General features: G+C 46.4%; 1 protein-coding gene across 1 annotated transcript in view; it reads right to left on the minus strand.

Annotated features, from left to right (window-relative positions):
• Positions 1-2681: 2681 nt before the first annotated feature.
• Positions 2682-21628, minus strand: part of GRIK4 (glutamate ionotropic receptor kainate type subunit 4) — a 332664-nt gene continuing 313717 nt past the window's right edge. Inside the window, exons 18-19 of the mRNA XM_065944185.1 lie at positions 7170-7288; positions 2682-3483 (exon numbers count right to left, since the gene is read on the minus strand). Coding sequence (XP_065800257.1) covers positions 3124-3483; positions 7170-7288 — 479 coding nt within the window. The 3' untranslated portion in view covers positions 2682-3123. The remainder of the gene's footprint in view (positions 3484-7169; positions 7289-21628) is intronic.

Raw genomic sequence — 21628 nt, forward strand, 5'->3', positions numbered from 1 at the left:
TGCTTGGCAAGCTCCCAGGATGAATATTCTCATATGAGCATTGGATTAGAGGAAGCCAAAAGATTTTTTGGCCATCTACGTACTCAACTTACACCCCACCTGGGTTCTGAGGTAGAGATCTTGTGACCGTTGGGGCCCTGCAAGGCAATTAAAAGAAATAAAGCAAAGTATTATATTTTAATTGATGTAATCTTCAAGCTCCCAGTGGAATCTGGGGTGATATCTGACTAGAGTTACCCTAGGTATCAATAGATGACTATTCTGTGAAAGTGCATTTAGGAAGACAAAACCCTATGAATCCTGAACTTCATTAACATGTGTATCCGTTTGGGGGTGGGAGGTGGGGATTGACTCTGTCTCCAGGACTACAAACTGAAAGAAGTCACCTAGATTTTTCTGGGGTCTGAACAAAGAGCCGAAGGGGGTGGGAACTGGAGAGAGGGCAAGAGAGAAGGGCAGGTGGAGGGGAAGACAAAATGTGGGTTTATATTTTTATTTGCTTTCAGAGTACCTGGATTTTAGACACACCAAACCACACTTTCCAAACCCAGACAGCTTTCATCCATCACTAACATTTCAGGGTTTCTTTCTGTTTTATTGTAAATATTCCAGTCGAAGAAAGATAAACAGACAAGAAAAAACAGCTTTATACAGTATACAGAGTCAGATAGAAAATACAGAATGGAAAAGAAAGCCAACAACCAACAGATAAAAAGTGGAGACAACCAAGGAAGAGAACTAGCTGGTTGCAAATTCACTCAGCAGCTTGAGCGAGGTGCAACAATGGTTTCTGCAGCTGATAGAAACTGCCTTGCGCTGTCAGTCTATCTTTATTCCGTGAAAGAAATAGACTTTATAAATGATTCATGGGGACATTCACTTCACTAATCCATTAAAAAAAGTTTGTTATTGATCAAGATGTTTTGCTCATAAAAACGAGTTTTATTTGTCTTTTTTAGAAAAAAACAAAAAAACAACCCTTCCCGCCCCACATGTGATCTGACAGTAGGGACCACATTGTCAGAAGCAAGGGATGGAGTTGAGGGCAGCTTGGCACCGTTTCGGTCTGCAGTCTGTCGGCCTCCAGGTGCCCTTCCCGCCAAATCTGTGTTTCTTCAGGTGGGTCAAGCAAGCAAGGTTTAAAAAAAAAGACTTGTGTCTGCAGAGCTTGCTGAGTTGATTTGATGAGTTAAGACGAAAAAGTAAAAGGACTCAAATTCATATGAGAGAAGAGGGCAACCTGGGACAAAACTGGAATCCTTTATTTGACTCCTCGGGGTACCCCAGGATGACTGCTCTAACCAACTGTCCTGGCACAAAGAAGATGTCAACTTAATGTCGATGGCAAAAACATGGAATTAAGCTCGTCGTCTTCCAAAGGTGTCTTTATGTTAGTACATTCAGAACAGAAACAACGTGAGGACAATTTCGATTCAAGGTGTTGACGGTAAGGGAGGTGATCATCATAGCTATTTAGCTCTCCCTCCCTCTGGATTTTCTAAGCTGACAAACAGAAATTGCATAGAATTTGTTTTCCATCAGAAAATGAAAACTGTGAGTGAAACTCCCAGTTGGAGAAGCCAAGCAAAGGTCAGGTGGCTGTTGGGAAGGCTGCTCCTCCTGTCAAAAGATGCTGTGGACTCTGCAAGCATCTCACAAGTAGAGAAGAACTTTGCAGGCATCTGGATAGCATCAGTAACTCTGAGTGTGCAGATGGAAGAGAAGTGAGATGCTTCATGTGAAGTCATACAAGGGGGCTACTGCCCATGTATGGGTAAGACCTCAAGAGTTCCTAGTTCCCAGGCCTGTGCACTGGCCACAAGACCCTACCCCTCTCCCAGGAAACTGGCAAATTCTTGATTACTTATGGTCTTTCTATATAATAAACACACACACACACACACACACACACACACACACACACACACACGTTCTTGTACCCAGGTCTCCCATCTAGTAGCAAGAAGTCACCCAATCCAGGATAGCCCTGGCTTCATAGGCAGCTACTGAGTTTTGTTAAAAAGAGGTACAGGTAACAAAGGATGCACCGGACCAGCAGGGGGGCCCCATGCTCTCCCCACCCTCCACCCCATGAACACCGAGTTCCGCTAAAGCCAAGGCCACTGTCTGGGATGTTTGCATTTACCCTCTCTGCTCCTTAAACCAGCCCTGGGATAGTCAGTGCTTTCTGCGCTCCTCTCTCTTCTCTCCTCCTCTCTGCTTCAGAGATCACTTTCACCAAAGACCACACCAAACCCAATCACAGTGAAAGTCAAAAAGAGAAACAGAAAGAAGGGACGCATTAACTTCTCAGGCATTTCAAGTTCTCTCAGTCAACTTTGAGTTCATTGGTTTGGGATGTTTTAAAAATTACTTTAATGGACCTTTATTGGAGACTCCCCACCTAATTCTTCCCAAGTCTTCTCCTCCATGCCCCTGTGTCCCCGGTCACCACACAGAAAGGAGAATTCAGCACCTGGAGTTTGATGCACTGGCTGCTCCATATCCTAAAATTTAGGGAAATGGTAACAGAGATTATGGTGACTTCCAACCCCTAACCCAGCCTCCCTGCCTCCCCAAGAAAGCAAAACAAAGGAAGAGAATTGAGACAACAAAGGAGGGAAGGAGAGCAAATGAGACAACAAAAGACCATTAACAAAAATATACAAATCCAGAAAAGAAAAACTTCCCTGTTGAGTTTAATGTTTTTTTTTTTTTCCTGTAAGAACTAGACCCAGGGTACAATGGCCCCTTCCTAGGGGAAATTCCACTGATGATGCCACCAATTCATCTGACGGTCTGGACAGGGACCCCCACCCGGACTCTGTAGTTTTGGCGGGTTGGGAAGGCCCACTGCGGGGAGTGGGGGCTTGTGGCTGGGAGGCAGAGCGTCCCCTGCCACTCGGGCGCATCGTCTCTGGGGTGGCCCCAGCTCCCCGAACCAGGGCGCCGTCTCCGGCTGGGGCGTCAGGCTCTTTGATCTTTTTGTAAAGTTACTGGATCCAAAATCCGGAGAAAAGGGTGGACGCTGTACAAGTCCTAAGGGCCGCGGGCAGCAGGCGCCGGCCCGGCGCATCCCGCCCCCGCAGCGGGCCGGGGAGCCGAGCATCTTCCGCGGCGGGGCTACTCGGGCCCGCTGCTGTTGGTGGTCTTCTCCCACTCCAGGCTCTCCTCGCTGCGCGCCGGCGACGGCCGCGCCCGCAGGCCCTGGAAGCGGCGGCACTCGGGGCACACGCGGATGTGCGTGCAGCCGCGGGCCACCAGGGCGGCCTCCTGGGCCAGTCTCTGCGCCAGCTGGTCGGGCTCCCCGGCCCCACACAGCTTGCCGTTGCTGAGCGTCACGGTGCCCCGGGGCCGGCGCTGCTCCTCCGGGATGGGGGGCCGGGGCGGCGGCAGCCCAGAGCGCCGCCGGCGCGGGTGGACAGTGTCCTGACACAGGATGATGTTACGCAGCTCGCTCACCATCTCCTGGCAGACAGACACCTGCAGGACACGAGGAGGTTACAGCCCCATCTCTCAAGAACAGCCCCCTAGGGGTCCCTGCGTGCTAGTTCCGGCGAGCGATCAGGCCGCAGTTTCAGAATTTTATCATCGTATGTGATCGAAGGCCTTTCAACTCATCCTCTCACTTCCACTCGCTATTTAATATTCAAACATCCTCCATACCATCGTGTGCAACAGCCCTACCAGCTGGTTGTTGGAACTTTGAACACCTTCAAAGACAATGATCTCACCAGGGTGGGAAAGCGCCCCTACCAGGTTTGCATATTTCCCCTAAACGCTGCTTCCTTCTACTGACTTAATTCCTCTCCCTGAAATTGTCATCCATTGATCCCAGTTAAATTTGGACCTTGAAGCTGACTAAATAAGTAATCCCTCTACCAGATGTCAGTCTTTCAAGTATTTGAAAAAGCAGCCCTGTCTCCGTGAACATTCTGTTCTCAGGCTAAAAAGTCTCATTTCTTTTAATCAGCTGGTTATGGCTGGAGAGGCTGCTATTCTAACAAGAACTGTACAACAGCCATCTACTCCTGCAGCTCTCCTGATAAGAAACTCTTGGGTCCAGCTGTGTTTTAGAATATTTTGGATTTGGACAAGGTAATACAGTGAACATAAAATACATTATGTATCTCTTCCAGTGGGCTCTGGGGAAGACCCTACATTCAAACACATTAATATTTCTGTAGCAAAAGGTATATATGCTCACTCCAAGTGAGAGAAAGACCATAAATATTAGCCTTATACAAGTCCAAGTCTAGGTTTGTCACCAAATATGCTGGCATCAAACATAAAAAACTTGGAACTTTCTGAACTGAGCTTTTTGGGTTTCAGAATTGCGAATGAAGAATCTTGAACCTGTACCATGACTACCATGTGCTTTACTTAGTGGCTCAGTCGTGTCCAACTCTTTGTGATCACATGGATTGTTCCATTGTTCCCCTAATTGTTCTATCAGGGGAGTCTGCTTCTCTGTAGCTGCTTCAGGTAGAGGATCTGTGTAAGCTGGGTTATTTGTCTGGATGTACCTTGAAAAATTCAGTGAGGAGTTCAAGCTCTCCCAGGTTCCTCTGTCCATGGGATTCTCCAGGCAAGAATACTGGAGTGGGTTGCCATGCCCTCCTCCAGGGGAATCTTCCCAACCCAGGAATTGAACCCAGGTCTCCTCCATTGCAGGTGAATTCTTTACCAACTAAGCCACCAGGGAAGCCCCTGACTATCATGGTTATACCCATTTCACAGATGTGGAAATGGAGGCTCAAAGAATTTATATACCTTACTAGAATTATTCAACTAACAAATAGCTGACTTAGAAGCTGAATCTAAACCCACCTACTTCAGAGTGAGTACATGCTCTGCTTTGTTCTCTACTCTGTGCTGGAAAGGACAATTTTCCCCCCAGGGTGGGAGAAGGAGCTTTCTTTTCTTTCATGTTCTCTCTTCCAGTCTTCCCATTCTATCAGCAGAAATGGGAAGTTGTTTTACCATAGCCAAATAGTTCAGGTAGCCTTTACTCTCCTTTCTAGATGTTGAGAGCGCTTGAACTCCTCACTGAATTTTTCAAGGTACATCCAGACCACAGGCGAGTTCTTGGGAAAATAACCCAGCTTACACAGATTCTCTACCTGAAGCAGCTACAGAGAAGTAGATCCCCTAATGGAACATGGCCTGAGTCAGGACTAGACTCAAGACTGTCAATAAATAGCAGAGACTCTATGCAAGTCTTATCTTCTCTGTGCTTCTAATAATAACAAAAGCATCATCCCCTGCCTAATCTACTATATGCAACAGAATATAAGGACATATATGGATGGACTGTCAACTAAGTATCAAATACTGTGCTTTGTAGTGGGAATACTGACACAAAAGACTGAGTCCTTACTTTCGGGTAGCAAAATGTCTAGTAACCAGGCTGATATGAAAATAATTGGCACAGTGTGTAAATGCTCTATGCTCTGGTTACAGAGATGGTGGAAGGGAGGAGAAATGAGTAGCTTTCTGATTTGGGGGAGAAGGCAGGAGATGTGGGGAAGGTTTCACAGGGAGAGGAACACTTGAATGAGGTTTTAGGGAGAGGTAAGAGCATCATTGTTTACGGGGTAGATGGAGGAAGAGAGCCAGTAATGCTAGAGAGAGAAGGAGGTGGGGAACCAAGAGAGTCTGGAGCAGGAAAGGCAAGGGAGGAAAGAGTTCTGGAAGGAACTGTCCACTTCATCAAGGGCCACACTGAGGTCCAATAAGGCCCAATGGGTTATCTTTTGGTTTTGTTCATTGGGAGGGGTCAGGCCTCTTAGCCATGACTTTTCAGGGCAGAGGTGGGGAGAAGCCAGCTGTCCTTGAGTGAGGCCAGAAAGGGAGGTGAGAACATGGAGGTAGAAGCAGTTGGATCACCTGGGTTTGCAAGAGGAGAGAGGGAGGTCAAGAGCAACAGTAACATGACTGTTATTTTAGACTATGGGATAAACATTAGTGTAGTTGTGGGCCTGGGGGAGAGAACAGGGAGAAAAAATAAAGGAGAGAAAAAGGATAATCCTAGAGGAGCTGAGGACAGATGGGAATGAGGTGGAGGGGTGACCGGAACATGTGAGGCAGCCCCAGAGGTGGCTCCAGCCGTGGATGGATTTTTTAGGCAGCGATCTTCAGTGGGGGCTAGTCACTCCTGATCTCTTGGTGAGACAGGAGGGAAATTTAGTCATGAAGGGGCAAAGGGTTATGAAGAGTAGGTGATGGCTTGGGAGTTATGCTGGGACATGAGAAAGAGGAAGAGATTGGTGAGCTGTGTTAAATCGAGGCCCGACATGAGGCTGGACCGCAGAGGTTTATAGGAGCCCTGGACTCTTAGTTACTGTTAGGAGCTGTTTCTCCAGTGTCAATTAGGGAGAGAGATTTTAGGACAATCAGGAGTTGGGAGATTGAGATAAATGGCAGTATAGTTTAAAAACCAAATGATGGTAGCTCTATTTTTAGTTTTCTGAGGAACCTGCATACTGCTCTCCGTACCATGGGTAGCATAGACAGCTAATGGGAGGCTGCTCTATGGCACAGGAAACTCAGCTCGGTGCTCTGTGATGACCTGGAGGTAGGGTCGGGGAGGGGAGGCGAGAGGGAGGTTCAGGAGGGAGGGGACATGTGTACACATATAGCCGATCGGCTTCGTTGTAGAGCAGAGACCAACACGACACTGTAAAGCAATCATACTCCAATTAAAACAAACAAATAATGCAAGTAGCATGTAAGGAGGTAGAATGGGGGTACAGTTGGGTAAAGTCTTATTCCTCCTTCTCAGACTCTTCCATCCGTGTGAAGCTTAATTAACCCAGTTTCTAAGTCACAGGTCTGAGAATTAAACTTCTTCCAAATCTCTGAGAAGGAAGATGCCGTTTTGAGCTCTCATGAATTGGGATAATAGCTCTAGACAGCTTTACCTGCAAGGCAAAAACATACTTAAGATGGAAGAGCCAAAGCCACTGTTTCATTGTAACCTGGTTACTTTTGCTTGTTTTTCCTTTTAATACTATACCTTAAGTCACAGTTGTGCTAAATCTGTGGGCCCCCTACTCTCCTGTGGGATTTCACAGGTTCTGTCTGAAATGACCTTTGTCCCTGCATGAGCCTCTGAACTTTGCCCTGCCTGCCAACACTTTATAGGTCATACCCATTAGAAGGTTTACCTCAGTCGCTTCTGAGTGTCGGAGAGTCCATAAAAACTCCAACATAGCCATAAAAATGGCCACGATTAAGCCACAAATAAGAACCACAAAGATTCCACCAATATTCTCCATTCCTAGTCCTGTAAGAAAGTGAGAACAAACAAAAAATAGTGTAAAAGAGCTGGGAGACATAATTATTCTATGAAAAATGCTGAATGTTATTTGAATTACCAGCACTTGAGAGTTCTACATGCTTTACACACATGTTCCTTGAGATATAATTATTCTTTTGAAACAAAAGCAGAGTATAGCTGGAGGAGAAGAGGGGAAGGGGATGTAGATGTAAATGGAGGAGATTGGTGAGAAGTTTCTTGGGGTGGAAGTGGCCGTCATTTTATGAAAATGGGCTCAGGCAAAATTGGATTTAGCCTATATATAGATACCAAAGGGCTTCCCAGGTGGCTCAGTGGTAAAAAAAAAAATCCGCCTGCAATGCAGGAGATGCAAGTTTGATCCCTGGATAAGGAAGATCCCCTGGAGAAGGAAATGACTACCCACTCCAGTATTCTTGCCTGGGAAATCCCATGGACAGAGAAACCTGGTGGGCTGCAGTCCATGGGGTTGCAAAAGAGTCGGACAGAACTTAGTGACTATACAACAACAATAACAATGATAACAAAATACCAACAAATTCTAGCTGTTTCATAAAAATGTAGTCAATCTTCCTAACACTGTGTTTGCTTGATATAAAGCCATTTATATCTATGGATAAAAAAAATTTGTAACCAGACTGTAGATAGAAAAAAATTTCTTTTACTTATCTGTGTCAACATGTTACTAAAATACTTCCTTGGAAAGTAAAACTTTTTATTCCACCAGACCAGTGGTTCCTAAACTGGAAGGCCATCAGAACCACCTTGAAAGCTCATTAAAAACATAGATTCCCTAGTCCTTACCCTAGACCTACAGAATCCCTACCTCTGGAAATGATGCCTAGGAATCTGTATTTTTAAATGCATTTCACAGGTGATTCTTTTCCAGCCAGGCCTAAAATTTGTTTGCAAATTTTATTTGGGAAAGCATCGTACATAGCCAAGTTCCTTCAAGTCAGGCACAATATCTGGTTATAACCTCACTTCCTAGTATGACAACTGTCCAAATAACATATACTTAACAGATATTTCTAGAATTATCTCGTTGTTTCACTTCTGCAGTGTCAAACACCACGTTAGCTATGTAACTGGATGCTTTTGGGGGGGGGAATGTCAGAAACACATGAAACTCTGATTCAACAGGGGCCACAATCATACATCAAAAAGCAGGTTTTATCTAGGAAAGTGCCAGGAGTGTGGCTTCCCTCCTGTGCTGTTCCTGAATGCTCACACGTTTTGAGTGTCTGGTCAACCAGCAGTGCCCTCATGGGACACGGAGCTATGTCATGCCAGGGAGAGCCAGCGTCCCGCAACACTGAGGTGAACCGGGGATTAGGAGCAGAAATCTGACCCTGCTTCCTGTACCTGGGAAAGCTGGAAAAATATCCCTGCCTAGCCACTTCAAGATGCCTTGGGTTTCCTCTCACAAAGTCTCAAATGACTGTCTTGTTTTTTTGGCTTTTGTTTTGTTTTTAAAATAACACAGCGTGGCACAGCACCTGCCTCTGCTAATAATCTGCCACTCCAAGGGCTTACATCGTGAATGCACCCAATGGGTTACACACTCTGGTCTGCAGGGCCACACAGCCAACGCTTGAGGACCTACGTGAATACAATATCTTCTATTTTGAATAATCAAAACCAAGAGACAACTTAAAATCTCAGTTCCAAGGGAACGCATAGACAGTTTGGAGTAGATTTCTTCCTTCCAGGAGGAAGGTGTTTGGTCTTCTTTTGATGACCTGTCCCTCTAACCTGGAACCATTTAAGCAGAAGGTTTTTGACCATAGGAACTTTAGAGAGACAAAAGAAACACTTAAGGGGGAATGCCTCAAGAATCTAACTGGGGTGTGCAGTCGTAGCTTTAGGAGTGGTGAGAACCGGGTTTTAGAACATGCACCTGAACATCATGGGCTAACTAGTTTCTCCAGCCGGCCCCTGTGAAGAAAGGGCTCCCCAGTGATGGGGAAGTGATAACTGATACCAAGGATGCCCACTTGTTTAGGTAAACAGAGCCCTAAGTGATTATTGAGGTACCATGAACTTTCCTATCACCTTCAGATAGTTCTGCCTGATATAGAAAAAACACTGTTGTTTTTCAGCCGCTAAGTCGTGTCCAACTCTTTGTGACCTCGTGGACTGCAGCATGCCAGGCTCCTCTGTCCTCCACTATCTCCCAGAGTTTGCTCAAATTCATGTCCATTGAGCTGGTGATGGTATCTAACCATCTCATCCTCTATCACTCCCTTCTCCTTTTGCCTTCAATCTTTCCCAGCATCAGGGTCTTTTCCAGTGAGTTGACTCTTTGCATCAGGTGGCGAAAGTATTGGAGCTTCCGCTCCAGAAAAAAGATTCAGTTCAGTTCAGTTCAGTCGCTCAGTTGTGTCCGATTCTTTGCGACCCCATGAATTGCAGCACGCCAGGTCTCCCTGTCCATCACCAACTCCCAGAGTTTACTCAAACTCATGCCCATCATGTCAGTGATGCCATCCAGCCATCTCATCCTCTGTCGTCCCCTTCTCCTCCTGCCCCCAATCCCTCCCAGCATCAGGGTCTTTTCCAATGAGTCAACTCTTTGCATGAGGTGGCCAAAGTACTGGAGTTTCAACTTCAGCATTAGTCCTTCCAATGAACACCCAGGACTGATCTCCTTTAGGATGGACTGGTTGGATCTCCTTGCAGTCCAAGGGACTCTCAAGAGTCTTCTCCAACACCACAGTTCAAAAGCATCAAATTTTCGGTGCTCAGCTTTCTTCACAGTCCAACTCTCACATCCATACATGACCACTGGAAAAACCATAGTCTTGACCAGACGGACCTTTGTTGGCAAAGCAATGTCTCTTAGGATCCCCTTTTAGGAACTCAACCTCCCCTCGTGTTTCTGCAGAGGAGGTGTTCTACCCTCAAGTCCAGCTCTGCCGTCTGGGCTCCAGTGTGTCCCTGTCGCCCTCTGTCACCATCCTGGCCCTCCCCAATCTTGTCTTCCCCACTGGCTTTTTCCCTCAATGCGAAAACACACTTAAGTCTTTCCCTTCTTATCAATGTGTACACACTACTATATTTAAAATGGATAACCAACAAGGTCCTACTGTCTAGCACAGGGAACTCTGCTAAATGTTACGTGGCAGCCTGGATGGGAGGGGAGTGTGGGGGAGAATGGACACATGTGTAAGTTTGACTGAGTCCCTTTGCTGTCCACCTGAAACTATCACAACATTATTACTTGGCTATACCCCAATATAAAATATTAATTAAAAATTAAAAAAGAAAAATAAAAAAACCTTCCTTCCCCCTCCAGCTCTGTCTAGTGAATACCCTTCTTTTTTCTTTTCTTCCCTGGCCAAGCTCTTTGAAACAGTTTGTCTATATCAGAACTATTTTAAGACAGCTCTTAAAAAGCTTACAGTTGGAGGCCCCATCCCACATGAAACAAAAAGAAAATGTATCCACATTATATGTTAAATGCATTTTTAAAATTCTGCTTCTGATGTGATGGAGTGGCAAGCAACAGTTAATGTATAATTGGCTGTGATTTCTCAGCAGTTGTTGTGCATGCAAGAGAATGTTTGCAAAAGGAGAAAAATCAAGCTGAAAAAAATTGTTTCTAAATGTAATGAAGTTTTTATGAATATTAAATTTAAAGTTAATGAAGTTGAAACAATGTTACATCTTGGAGATATTTAATTACACATGTCAACTTAATTTAGCAGTTTTCTCTTTGCATTTTGAAACTAATAATTTTTTTCAGACCTCAAGCATAGTTTTGGGCACTCTAGAAAAGCTAGAAAAGGACACTCTAGAAAAGGTGCTAGGTGGTCTGTCTATGGTATCTAAAGGAGAAAATGATTGTGCTCTGAATTCACTTTTATCCTCCTGAATATTTACTTGTCATTCCATGAAATTTTGTTTTGTACCACTAAAACCAAGATCATCAGGGTCACCAGTGAACATTTTGTTTCTAATCTATCAGAAAATTGCCAGTCCTGAACTTAAATGACTTCTTGTAATAATGACATTGTCAACCAACCCCTTTTTTGCATTTTTTTTTCTTTGTCTACACTGTGAGGTTGTTGGGATCTCATTTCCCCCACCAGGGACTGAACCTGGGCCACAGCAGTAAAAGTGCCAAATCCTAACCATGGGACCATCAGGGAGCTTCCTCTTCCTCGTTTTTTTCATGAAGCCATTGCTCTCTGCTCTCCCCCAGTCTTCTCAATTGTCTTTGCCTGCTCTGAAGCATATTCTCCTATTTTCCTGCATTGGGTCTCTTGCCTCTCCTCCATGTACTGTCCTGCTGATTTAACCTCCTAAATGCTTTTCAATTTCTTATCCTTCTGTCTTTCTCTCCTACCACTTCCCTAGCTCAGGCCCCCACCATCTCTTGCCTGGACTTTGGCTGAAGACTCCAAAATGATTTCTCTGCACACAGCCTGTCCTTCTCAACTTTACCAGCCATGTAGTTGCCCGAGTGAGCTTTCTGGTCAGAATATTTCTAATACACCGTGTTATCACTCTAAAACTGCATAGAACAATCATTAGTTTAATGTATATACCTTGAGTTCCCACTAGACTGTGATTCCCTTGAGAGGAGGATCCATGTCTTGTTCAGGTCTGTAAAACCACAATCATGGCCCATCATAAGAGTCAATAAGCACTTGTTGAAAAAAATGAGCTGACAGAAAGAGGATAAGGACATATCACAGGTGTAGAAGCCTGCATTACCCAAAACTTTGGATTTATACTGTGATATGTACTCACTCCTAATCAAATGCTTTTAAATTAATGATAAAGTGGGCCAGCCCTCATCCATTATTCCCAGGTGGCACTATGGGTAAAGAATCCGCCTGCCAGTGCAGGAGACAAACCTAAGAGACGACATAGGTTTGTCCTCTGGGTCGGGAAGATTCAAGGGTCGGGAAGATCCCCTGGGGGAGGAAATGGCAACCCACTCCAGTGTTCTTGCCTGGGAAATCCCAAGGACAGAGGAGCATGGGGGCTACACTCCACGAGGTTGCAGAGAGTCAGATGTCATGGACAGTCTGAGCACTAGTCCTCATCCAATGCTCCTAGCCTGGTGGACACAGGCAGATGGCCCAGACTGTACTGAACGACTGGCCAAAGGGGGACTGAACATGACGTGGATGATCCACAATGCGGACTTGACCGTATGTGGTCCTGAGCAGGTGTGGGGGATGGAGCTGGGGGAGAGTTATAAACGAACAGGTGATCTGTGCTGGGATAATCTTGATCAGGTGAGGGAAAGCTTCTTAGACGAGCTTAGGTTTAAACAGGGTTCTGGTAGAAACCATGAGTCAGTGAAACACCCCACAGCCTCTCTTTCCCAGCTTCTCACGTTTCAAGACCAGCATGTTAATCAGGGCTGTCAGCTCCAGCGTGCTGACTCCAGGCTGAGTGGCACCCCCCCCACCCCCCCACCCCCCCCACCATAGGAGTGGGGCTTATATACTGCTCGTGCCTTTAGGAACTTATTGGAAAGGGGAGGCAAGAATAGATTGCTGGCAGAGTTGCAGTTGAGAAACAGATGGAGTGGGGAGCGAGCGGGAAGCAGAGTTAGGAGGGAGCAGCGGTTCTGTTAACATCGTCATTAGTCATTCTCCTAGAAGTCAGACGCCTTCCCCGGCTCACAGCCATCACTCAGAGGAGCCTGTCTTGTGGACTCCCTCCAGTCTGACCCCAAAGCCTGTGATGTACTCATAGATGCCTCCACACCTGTACTGGAGTCATCTTATCACCCCTTACCCTCCCTTCTTCAGACAGGACCACACAGAAGCCATCCAGACAGATGGCTTTCAAATTGAGATTTTCCTGACACTTGAGTTTCTGAGGCTCAGTTGGGTCCCAGAAGTAAGACTATTAAACCGAAATGGAATCAAACTCTTCCCATAAACTCTCGGTGGATTAAAGACTAACTTTGGTGTCATTCACAGATTGCCCACAAACACAAATGATAGTTGACAAATGCAAATGAAGAACGCTGTCTCCGGAACTACAGAGGGGAATGGCCACCTGCAAGGGAGTATCTCTGAATGGATTTGAATCTCCACCCAGGCACCCAGCCCCCTGCTCTGCCTTTGGTTCTGACCAGCAAATAGTCACCTCTTGGACTCAGGTGCACATATGTCCCAGACCTTAAAACCCATGCATATCTCCAGATGGCCCTGTGGAAATCTGCAAATGCAAGGCAGGACAATTCATTTTGAATGGGAGCCTGGGAAGCAAAGAGGCAGAGGCAACAGGAGTCACGTGGCAGGGGCAGAGGGAGGAGAGACTGGAACCACAATTCCTTTAGGAGGCAGCGCATTTTGTCTTTGACATCAGTCAACACATCCTTCTTGAGAAGCTCCCATGAGCTGAGCTCTATGCTAGGTGCTGAACCTTGGTGCAACCTTTCAGACTGACAACATTTGATAAGAACGTGGATTCTTTGACCAATATGGTTTTCAAGCACTTACTAATTCAGAGTCTAGAAGCTCCCTGGTGGCTCAGTGATAAAGAATCCGCCTGCCAGTGCAGGAGACCAGGGTTCAATCCTTGGGTCAGGAAGATCCCCTGCAAAAGGAAATGGCAACCCACTCCAGTGTTCTTGCCTGGGAAATCCCATGGACAGATGATCCTGGAGGGCTACAGTCCATGGGGTCGCAAAGAGTCAGGCATGACTTAGTAACTAAACAAATAAACAATTCAGAGCCACATTCACCTACATTCATGCAAATATATTAAATGGCCCCATCTCTATGGACCTATTTGTTGTAAATAGCAACTTTACTTGCCCGTATATGAGCTGACCTGCAAAACCTTTTCAGAAAACACAAAGTGAATCATCATGTTTGTACCGCAGACTAAGTCTGCCATTTCTTCTTGCATGGATCGTGACATCTGTTGACTAGACCTTAGCAGATTCTGGAGACAGTGATGGCATAAGGGTAGGAAAAGAGACAGAATAGAAGATGTATGGGAAACACACCTGATAAATTTTGCAATTTATCAAAATAAAAATTATATAAAAAAGGGGCATTTTACAATTTATCAAAGTATAAGCTTGAGCACCTCGGATCTCATTCAATTCTCATTAAAAATACTATAAAGGAGGTCCATGGTCAGCATTTCATAGTTAAAGAAACAGAAATTCAGAGAACTTCAAGAATTTGCCCAAGTCTTCAGAGCTAAGATGTGAAATCCAGGTAAGTCTGGCTGCCCAGCTAATGTTTATAAAAATAAAGCTGACCTTTATGAATGTTTAATATGAGCCAGACCAGGCTAAACATTTTAATCCAGTCCTAACAGTTGCCCTGTGAAATTGGCACTACCCTTGCCTCCATGTTCCAGATAAGGAAACCAGGGTACTGGAGTCAGGTAACTTGCCCAGGACCCCACAGCTGGCAAGCGGAAGTGCCTAATTCAAATGGAAGCCAGAGTCTAAGCCCATATCCCTACCCCATACCACCCCTCCCCGGAGAGTGACTATAGAACTCAACCTGGCTTCCATGACTGAAGTCATTCCTAGGACCACCGCCCCAATCCCGTCCCAAGTGACGGAGAGGGAGGTCCTATGCACGGGCTGTGCTGTTGTTTAGTCAGTCACGGCCGACTCTTTTGTGACCCCATGGATTTGCAGCCCGCCAGGCTCCTCTATCTGTGGGATTTCTCAGGCAAGAATGCTGGAATGGGTTGTCATTTCCTTTTCCAGGGGTTCTCTCTGACCCAGGAATCCAGCTCGTGTCTCCTGCACTGCAGGTGGATTCTTTACCACTGAGCCACCAGGGAAGCCCATGTATGGGCTATGAGTTCCACTTATAAAAGCCCCTTCTCTCCTTGGGAACGTTACATCAAATGTTTGGATCAAAGATCCATTGACTTAATCTTGCCTCACTTTGCAGACACAGTGGGGCTGTGGTCTTTATACTCACTGACCTCCTTTGATGCAGATGCACTGGGCCACAGTTCACCTCTGTTCCTGATCACGCTTTCTGCCCGCCCCCCACCCCCCATCCCAGAGTTTCCCTGTCTCTGAGCAGTCAATCCAATTTGTTTAGGAAGAGGCTTTCTCTGCAAGCATCACTTAGAGACACTATCTAAACTCCCATATTCAGGTTTCCAGTCTTGGCTCTCTCCAGAGAAACTAGAGAACCAGCATAATAGAGCTGGGCTCCCAGGGAAGAAAGAGAAGGGAAAATGTCCCCGCAATTCCCCCCAGCCCTCTCATTACTCGCCCCCACTCTTACTAAGATGTCTCACACTTTCATTCCCGCCATGCCAGACAGCGAACTTCCTGCTCTCTAAGGATTTTGTGAGTCAATGCCCCTGGCCTCTATTTCATCCTTGAAAGGGGATCCTGATTTTCACAGCCCGGTGTTGTATTTATGTTCCTTTGAAGCCTGATTGTGAGCTTGTGTTTTTCAAGATAAAAGTATTTAATTTCTTTGGAATTCACCGACTACCTTTTCGTCTGGCGATTGCTCTGCAAAGCCTTCGGTAATCCAATTCCCTTGAATGGGGATGTCTGCCCCTCTGAGTGGCTAGCGATATTTCTTTTTATAGGAGTTGAGTGAGAAAATAAATAAAATGAGTGTTTTTGAAAAGACAAGGCAGAAGAAAATGAAACAGCTTGGAATGAAGCCTGCTTCTTTTTGTAATGCTCCTGTCCTCCACACGATCTGTGTTTTTCAGCTGTGTATGCAGGTAGCCGGTCACTGAGTTACAGGCAGGGAAAGAAATGGGGATAGATGAAGCCAAGGGGTAATGTTGTGGTTCTCATCAGAGCCAAGGAAGATCTGGCAAAAAAAAAAAAAAAACAACTCAGAGTGGTGGCATCAGCCCAATGTTAGGATTCTTCTCTGGAATCTGGCAGTGGTGCTGGAGCTATAATATTGGATTAGAAGTGGAGTAGCATCAGATCCTTTTCTTTAAAATGTATCACATTTTAATAGGATAACACAGTAGAAAAGGATTATGCCAGGCACTGTGCATTGTCTGAAACATCCTAATTGATGTCACTCTCAGCTTCAGAGGTCTGTGAGATAAGGACCCCCTTCACAGTTCCCTCCACCTCCATCACCCTCGGTCTGCTCCATCTTCTCCTCCTTCCTTTAGGTTCATGTGGAAGCCAAGGGGTTCCAATCAATAAAAGAAAGATCCCCTAGGAGCTGCTTTGGAAAGTAAATGAAAAGGACTGCCCTTTCTTCAATTTGAGATGCAAGAAAAAATATGGTCCTGCGGCTCCATTCCTTGCCCCCATGGAAGACTTAAAGGAAGACAGCTTTCAGGCCATGCTGGTTCCTGTTCTTCTGCCACAGGAGAGGAGAGGTCTGTCAAGCAGAGAGTTACATCCTGGAAGTCTGATGGCTAATTTGTCACACACAAACCAAGCAGTGACTCTGGTCCTTCCAGGTTAGTGCTTCTGGCCTGGCTTGGCAGAGGTCACGTGGACTTTTGCTCAGCCAGAAAGGCTTTCAGCCTCTCTGAGTAATGTCTGCTTGGGTTTCAGCCATGACAGAAATGGGGCCACTGCGTTAAACTGGCACCAGCTGCTGTGGCTGGGCTGGGAACCGAAGCCCTGGCTCTTGAGCTGATTTGCACACCATCTCCCACACAGCCCCCGCTTGGACAACACCGCTGATTAATACGGCTCCCTCTCTTGTACCCAAGGACGACCGCAAGGAGGCAGGTTAACATCAGCTGGTTGAAAGAACCCGAGCATCTTCTGAAGCACATGAGACCTGGGCAAGGATGACTTCCACTGTTTATTTTCCCTCTTCATCTGCTCAGTTCTCCTCTCCGTGCCAGGGAACATTCAGTCCCCAATTGCAGAGTGGGGAGAAGCCTCCTGCTCACTTCTTTCCATCTTCTCTGGGAGCCTGCTTTCCCCGTCTCTCTCCTTCATCCATTCTGAGCTCTGCTGTCAGTCTTCTTAAAACCTCTGTGGAATGGGGAAGAATATCCCAAGCCAACCATGCTGCAAAAACGACAACTTAATTTTCCTATAAAAGTACCAAATGTCTACCTCAGGCTCCTATTTTCACCTGATTGCCAAAAACACAGAGATTTCTTTATGTTTAAATTTCATGTTTACATTCAGTTAAATACAGTGTTTTCTCTCTTGCCCTTTCACTCCTGGATATATTTCAGGTCTGAGATTAGCAAGGAGATTATGTCATGGGGGTGGAGTTAGGTGTCCTGTTCTAATGCTGGATTAGACTTAGATTTCCAATATCTTTGTCTGGGACCCTGGAAAATTCAGGCCTGTCCCCGCGACCTCTCTGCCCCTGGTCCCCACGTGCCATCTCTCATGTCCCCACTCCATGCAGCATGACACATATTTCCGGGGTCTGCTAAACTCTCGAAGCAAGTAAAAATCTCTTTGCCTCTAGGGATTCCCAACAATCCAGAGTTCTCTCTGGCATTCTGTACCTCTCAGCTGGGCACCAGGCTCCTTCTCAGGGATCCTCCAAATTCTAACACATCCTTTCCTGCTCAGAAACTCCCTGTCTCAGAAGGGGATCTTTTTATCTGGTTTGCAGACTGGGTGGCCTGGGTCTTTGAAGTTCTAGTGTCAGCTTTACACCAAGCTTCTTTTCAAGTACTGGCCTTCTGTATTCCAAAATACTTTTTAGCAAATCAAACACCTTGACTTCTAAGAACATTGTGTCTGCTGAGTTGGAACAACTTCTTTTAGAACTTAAAGGCAATATCGCCTCTCTGTTCCTCCCAAGGCAATGACTGTCCCCTGGGACCAGGAATGCCACTGATAACTCAGAACTCCATCCACAACACCTGCTTTCTTGAAACCACATCTCATGCCAGAACCTTTGAGGTCTGCCACCAACATCACCAACTCAGTCCAGCGTGCTCTTGGTGTGCCAAGGTGTGTGTAGAGCTCTGGCGTGTTCCTAGGACATCTTCCCAGGACACGATTTTACCCAGGGTTTAGGCCAGAAAAGGGTTTTTCCATTACATAAACATGCTTATATTCGGTTGTCAGATGCAACATTCAGATGTGTTTTTAGGACAAAACAGAAGACTTTCAGGATATTCCAAACATGTTGGGCTGTTTGAAACATTTGTGATTGTGTCCCCAGACCCCCCAAAAGTACACACACAGTCTTCTCTGCTGTTCAGTTCTTCCATGGGAAAGTTTGGGACACACAGGTTTGCTGTCCACGTGCCTTCACCCAGTTTTCAATGTCCTCTTAACTCCAACCTCACCCTGCTTTTTGAAACCAGTTTCTGAGTATGACGGCTGTGCTCCATAATCTTCCTAAAGCTGTGACTTCCTGGGGCTTCCCTGGGGGCTCAGTGGTAAAGAATCTGCCTATGAATGCAGGGAACTCGGGTTCAATCTCTGTTGAGCCTGTGCTCTAGAGCCCAGGAGCTGCAACTACTGAAGCCCATGTGCCCCAGAGCCTGTGCTCTGCAACAAGAGAAGCCACTGCAACGAGAAGCCCCCACACAACAACTAGAGAAAAGCCCGTGCAGCAGTGAAGACCCAGCAGAGCCAAAATAAGTAAATAAAATAAAAATAAATAAGCAAAGCTGTAACTCCTAATGATGTTTCATGGTCCAGGCCCCATGTCTCTGTAAACCTTCCCTGAATATTGCTCAGAAGTATTGCCCTGGGGCTTCATAATACCTTCTGTCAAGTTCTATGAAAGCATCTGTGCATTGTGACTGTTACAGTGATGATCTGCGCCTCTCTCTGGGTGCTGAGCCTCTTAAGGGCAGGGCCCCGTCTCATTGCTTTTCATACTTTCAGAGCCCAACACAGCGCCTGATACACAGCAGTCTCCACTGTTTGTTGGAGGCAGTGGGGGCTCTGTAAACACTTTCCATCCACGGCCTGGTTGTCAGGGCTGTCTGTAGGTCCTTGAGATGATGGCTGATTCATTCATTCCTTTCCATTCCTTTCATCAAGTACTGATGAAAGGTCAAATGATATGCTGGTCACTGGGATAGAAAAATACATATGACAGAGACCCTGTCCTTAAGGTTTTCATAGTCCATAGGGAACAACTATTAACAGAAAACAAATGTCCTATGTGTTGACCTTAGAAGAGCTATGTAGCCTGGAGGAATACAGGGTGGACAGATGTACTTGTGGACACTATTCAGACCTCAATTGCTTATTTAGATAAAGAATTTAGAATAAAATCACTTCTCATTTCCTTTGAACCAGGTGCCCTGCTAAGCATTTAACATGATTTATCTCATTCGATCTCTGCAATAGCCCAAGGAGGGTCATTATTATTTTTAGCTCTGTTTTCCAGAGAAGGAAACTAAGGCTTAAAGACATTTCACAGTGTAAATAACAAGGCCATCTATGGAGCAGCGTCCACTTGACCCACTATCCATGATTTTGAACCCTGTGCACACTGCCTCAGGGGAGGGAACCAACACAGCGGCTGTAGGCAGAACAAACAGGTGTGCAGGGGGGTGAAGGTTTGATAAGCCCCATTCTTGGGCTTATCACTGCCATTCTTGGGCAGTGGGGGGATTCCAGTGGACTTTGGGTGAAATCGTGAATGGGAGAGAGACGATCTAAATTGGGGTCGCTGAGTGAAAACCATAAGGTCCCAGCTCCTGAGTCATCATCATGTCCTTGCCAATCTGCTGCCCTCCAAATGTTCCTCTATCGATTACCGGTGAAAATAAACACAAATACTAAGTGAACAAAGGGCAAGGGCCAGGGGCTGGGTTTAGCCGTCAGGGATGAAAGGAGAAACTGGAGAGTTGGGGTAACACAGTAGTGAGTCTTGAGGGGAACCAGGCTCCAAAAGATCAAACAGGATCAGGTTTACAAAGGGAAGGAAGCAGGGGACCTCACCACCAGCAAGAAGGAGAAGAGGAGGGAGGCTTGGAGCAGCCAGAGCTGGTGGGGTCCCTGCACTTCTCTGAGCCCTTGCTCTTGGCCACCCTTGTTTTGATCAACCTCCCTCATCTACAGCCTCCCTGCCTCCCCACATATGTCTAGTCAGCTGTCAGAGTCAGGAACGACTCTACAGAGTGGAGAGCTCTGGGCGTGAAGGCTACCCAGGAAACCATCACAGCAGTGTCGTTTAACACTTTCGTGTGGCCCAGGGGGACCGTGAGCGGTGTCTTCTGACAACTATCAGCCAGTGGCTTCAATCACACATCCCACAGACTTCACTGAGTGCCTGTTATGTGTCAGTCTCTGCAGGGGCGGCCAGGGACACAGAAGCCGAGGAGACAGGTCCACTCTAAGGTGCCATGGACCAGGCAGAGGACACCAGGAGATGCAACGCAGCATGTTGAGTGCTCAGTCCAAAGTCACAGAAGGCACCCAACCCACTGTGGGGGGGAGAGGGCTGGAGGAGGATCAGGGGCTTTTAGGGTGACAGGAACCTGGACATTTCTCCTGTTTAACTCAGGGTCCCAGGTTCACTTCTCTGTTTCCATTTTAAATTACTCTAGATCAGGACTTCCCTAGCGGTCCAGAGGTTACAATTCCGTGTTTCCACTGCAGGGGGCACTGGTTTGATCCCTGGTTAGGGAACTAAGATCCTGCATGCTGCACCATGCGGCCAAAAAGAAAAAAAAAAGACTGTATTCTAAATGACTAAGGGCTGCCCCTGTATTCCTGAGCCCACTCCTTGAAGGATCAAGACGCACACGGAGACACTTAGGAACACAAAGTCACTCCCTCACTGTCTCATCCTGGATAATCACTCACGCTGAGCCAAGAGGGAAGCACAAGGATCATCCATTTTACTCCTCTGCTGCCTCCCCGGGGGACAGCGTGTATAGGTAAACTTGCTGCATATTTTAGCAAGGCTGCAGTAGATCACTGGGGTGACCAGATGATTTATTGCTCAAACCAGGACATTTGGAGAATGAAAGGGCATTCTAAAAATAACTAACAGGCATTAACTGACCTACAGCAGATATGTACTCCGAGATTGTCCTGGGTAAGCCAGGGTGTATATTCCCTTGACAGAAAATGCTGCGTGTTCAGGACCCTCGTGAATGCATGCTAAGTGGTTTCAGTCATGTCTAATGATTTGCGACCCTATGGACCGTAGCCTGGCAGGCTCCTCTGTCCAGGGGATTCTCCAGGCAAGAACACTGGAGTGGGTTACCATCCTCCAGGGGATCTTCCTGACCCAGGGAGTGAACTCATGTCTCCTGTGATACCTGCATTGCAGGCAGATTCTTGACCACTGAGCCACAGGGGAAGCCTGTGACTGCTCTCTATCCAGATGGATTTAACATTCATTCATTCATTCAATACAATATCCATGTGCCAGGCCCAGTGGACAGCCCTGTGAGGAAGACAAACTCTGCCCTCATGGAACT

This window comes from Muntiacus reevesi, chromosome 9 (assembly GCF_963930625.1).
Source record: "Muntiacus reevesi chromosome 9, mMunRee1.1, whole genome shotgun sequence".
NCBI classification, from domain to species: Eukaryota; Metazoa; Chordata; class Mammalia; order Artiodactyla; family Cervidae; genus Muntiacus; species Muntiacus reevesi.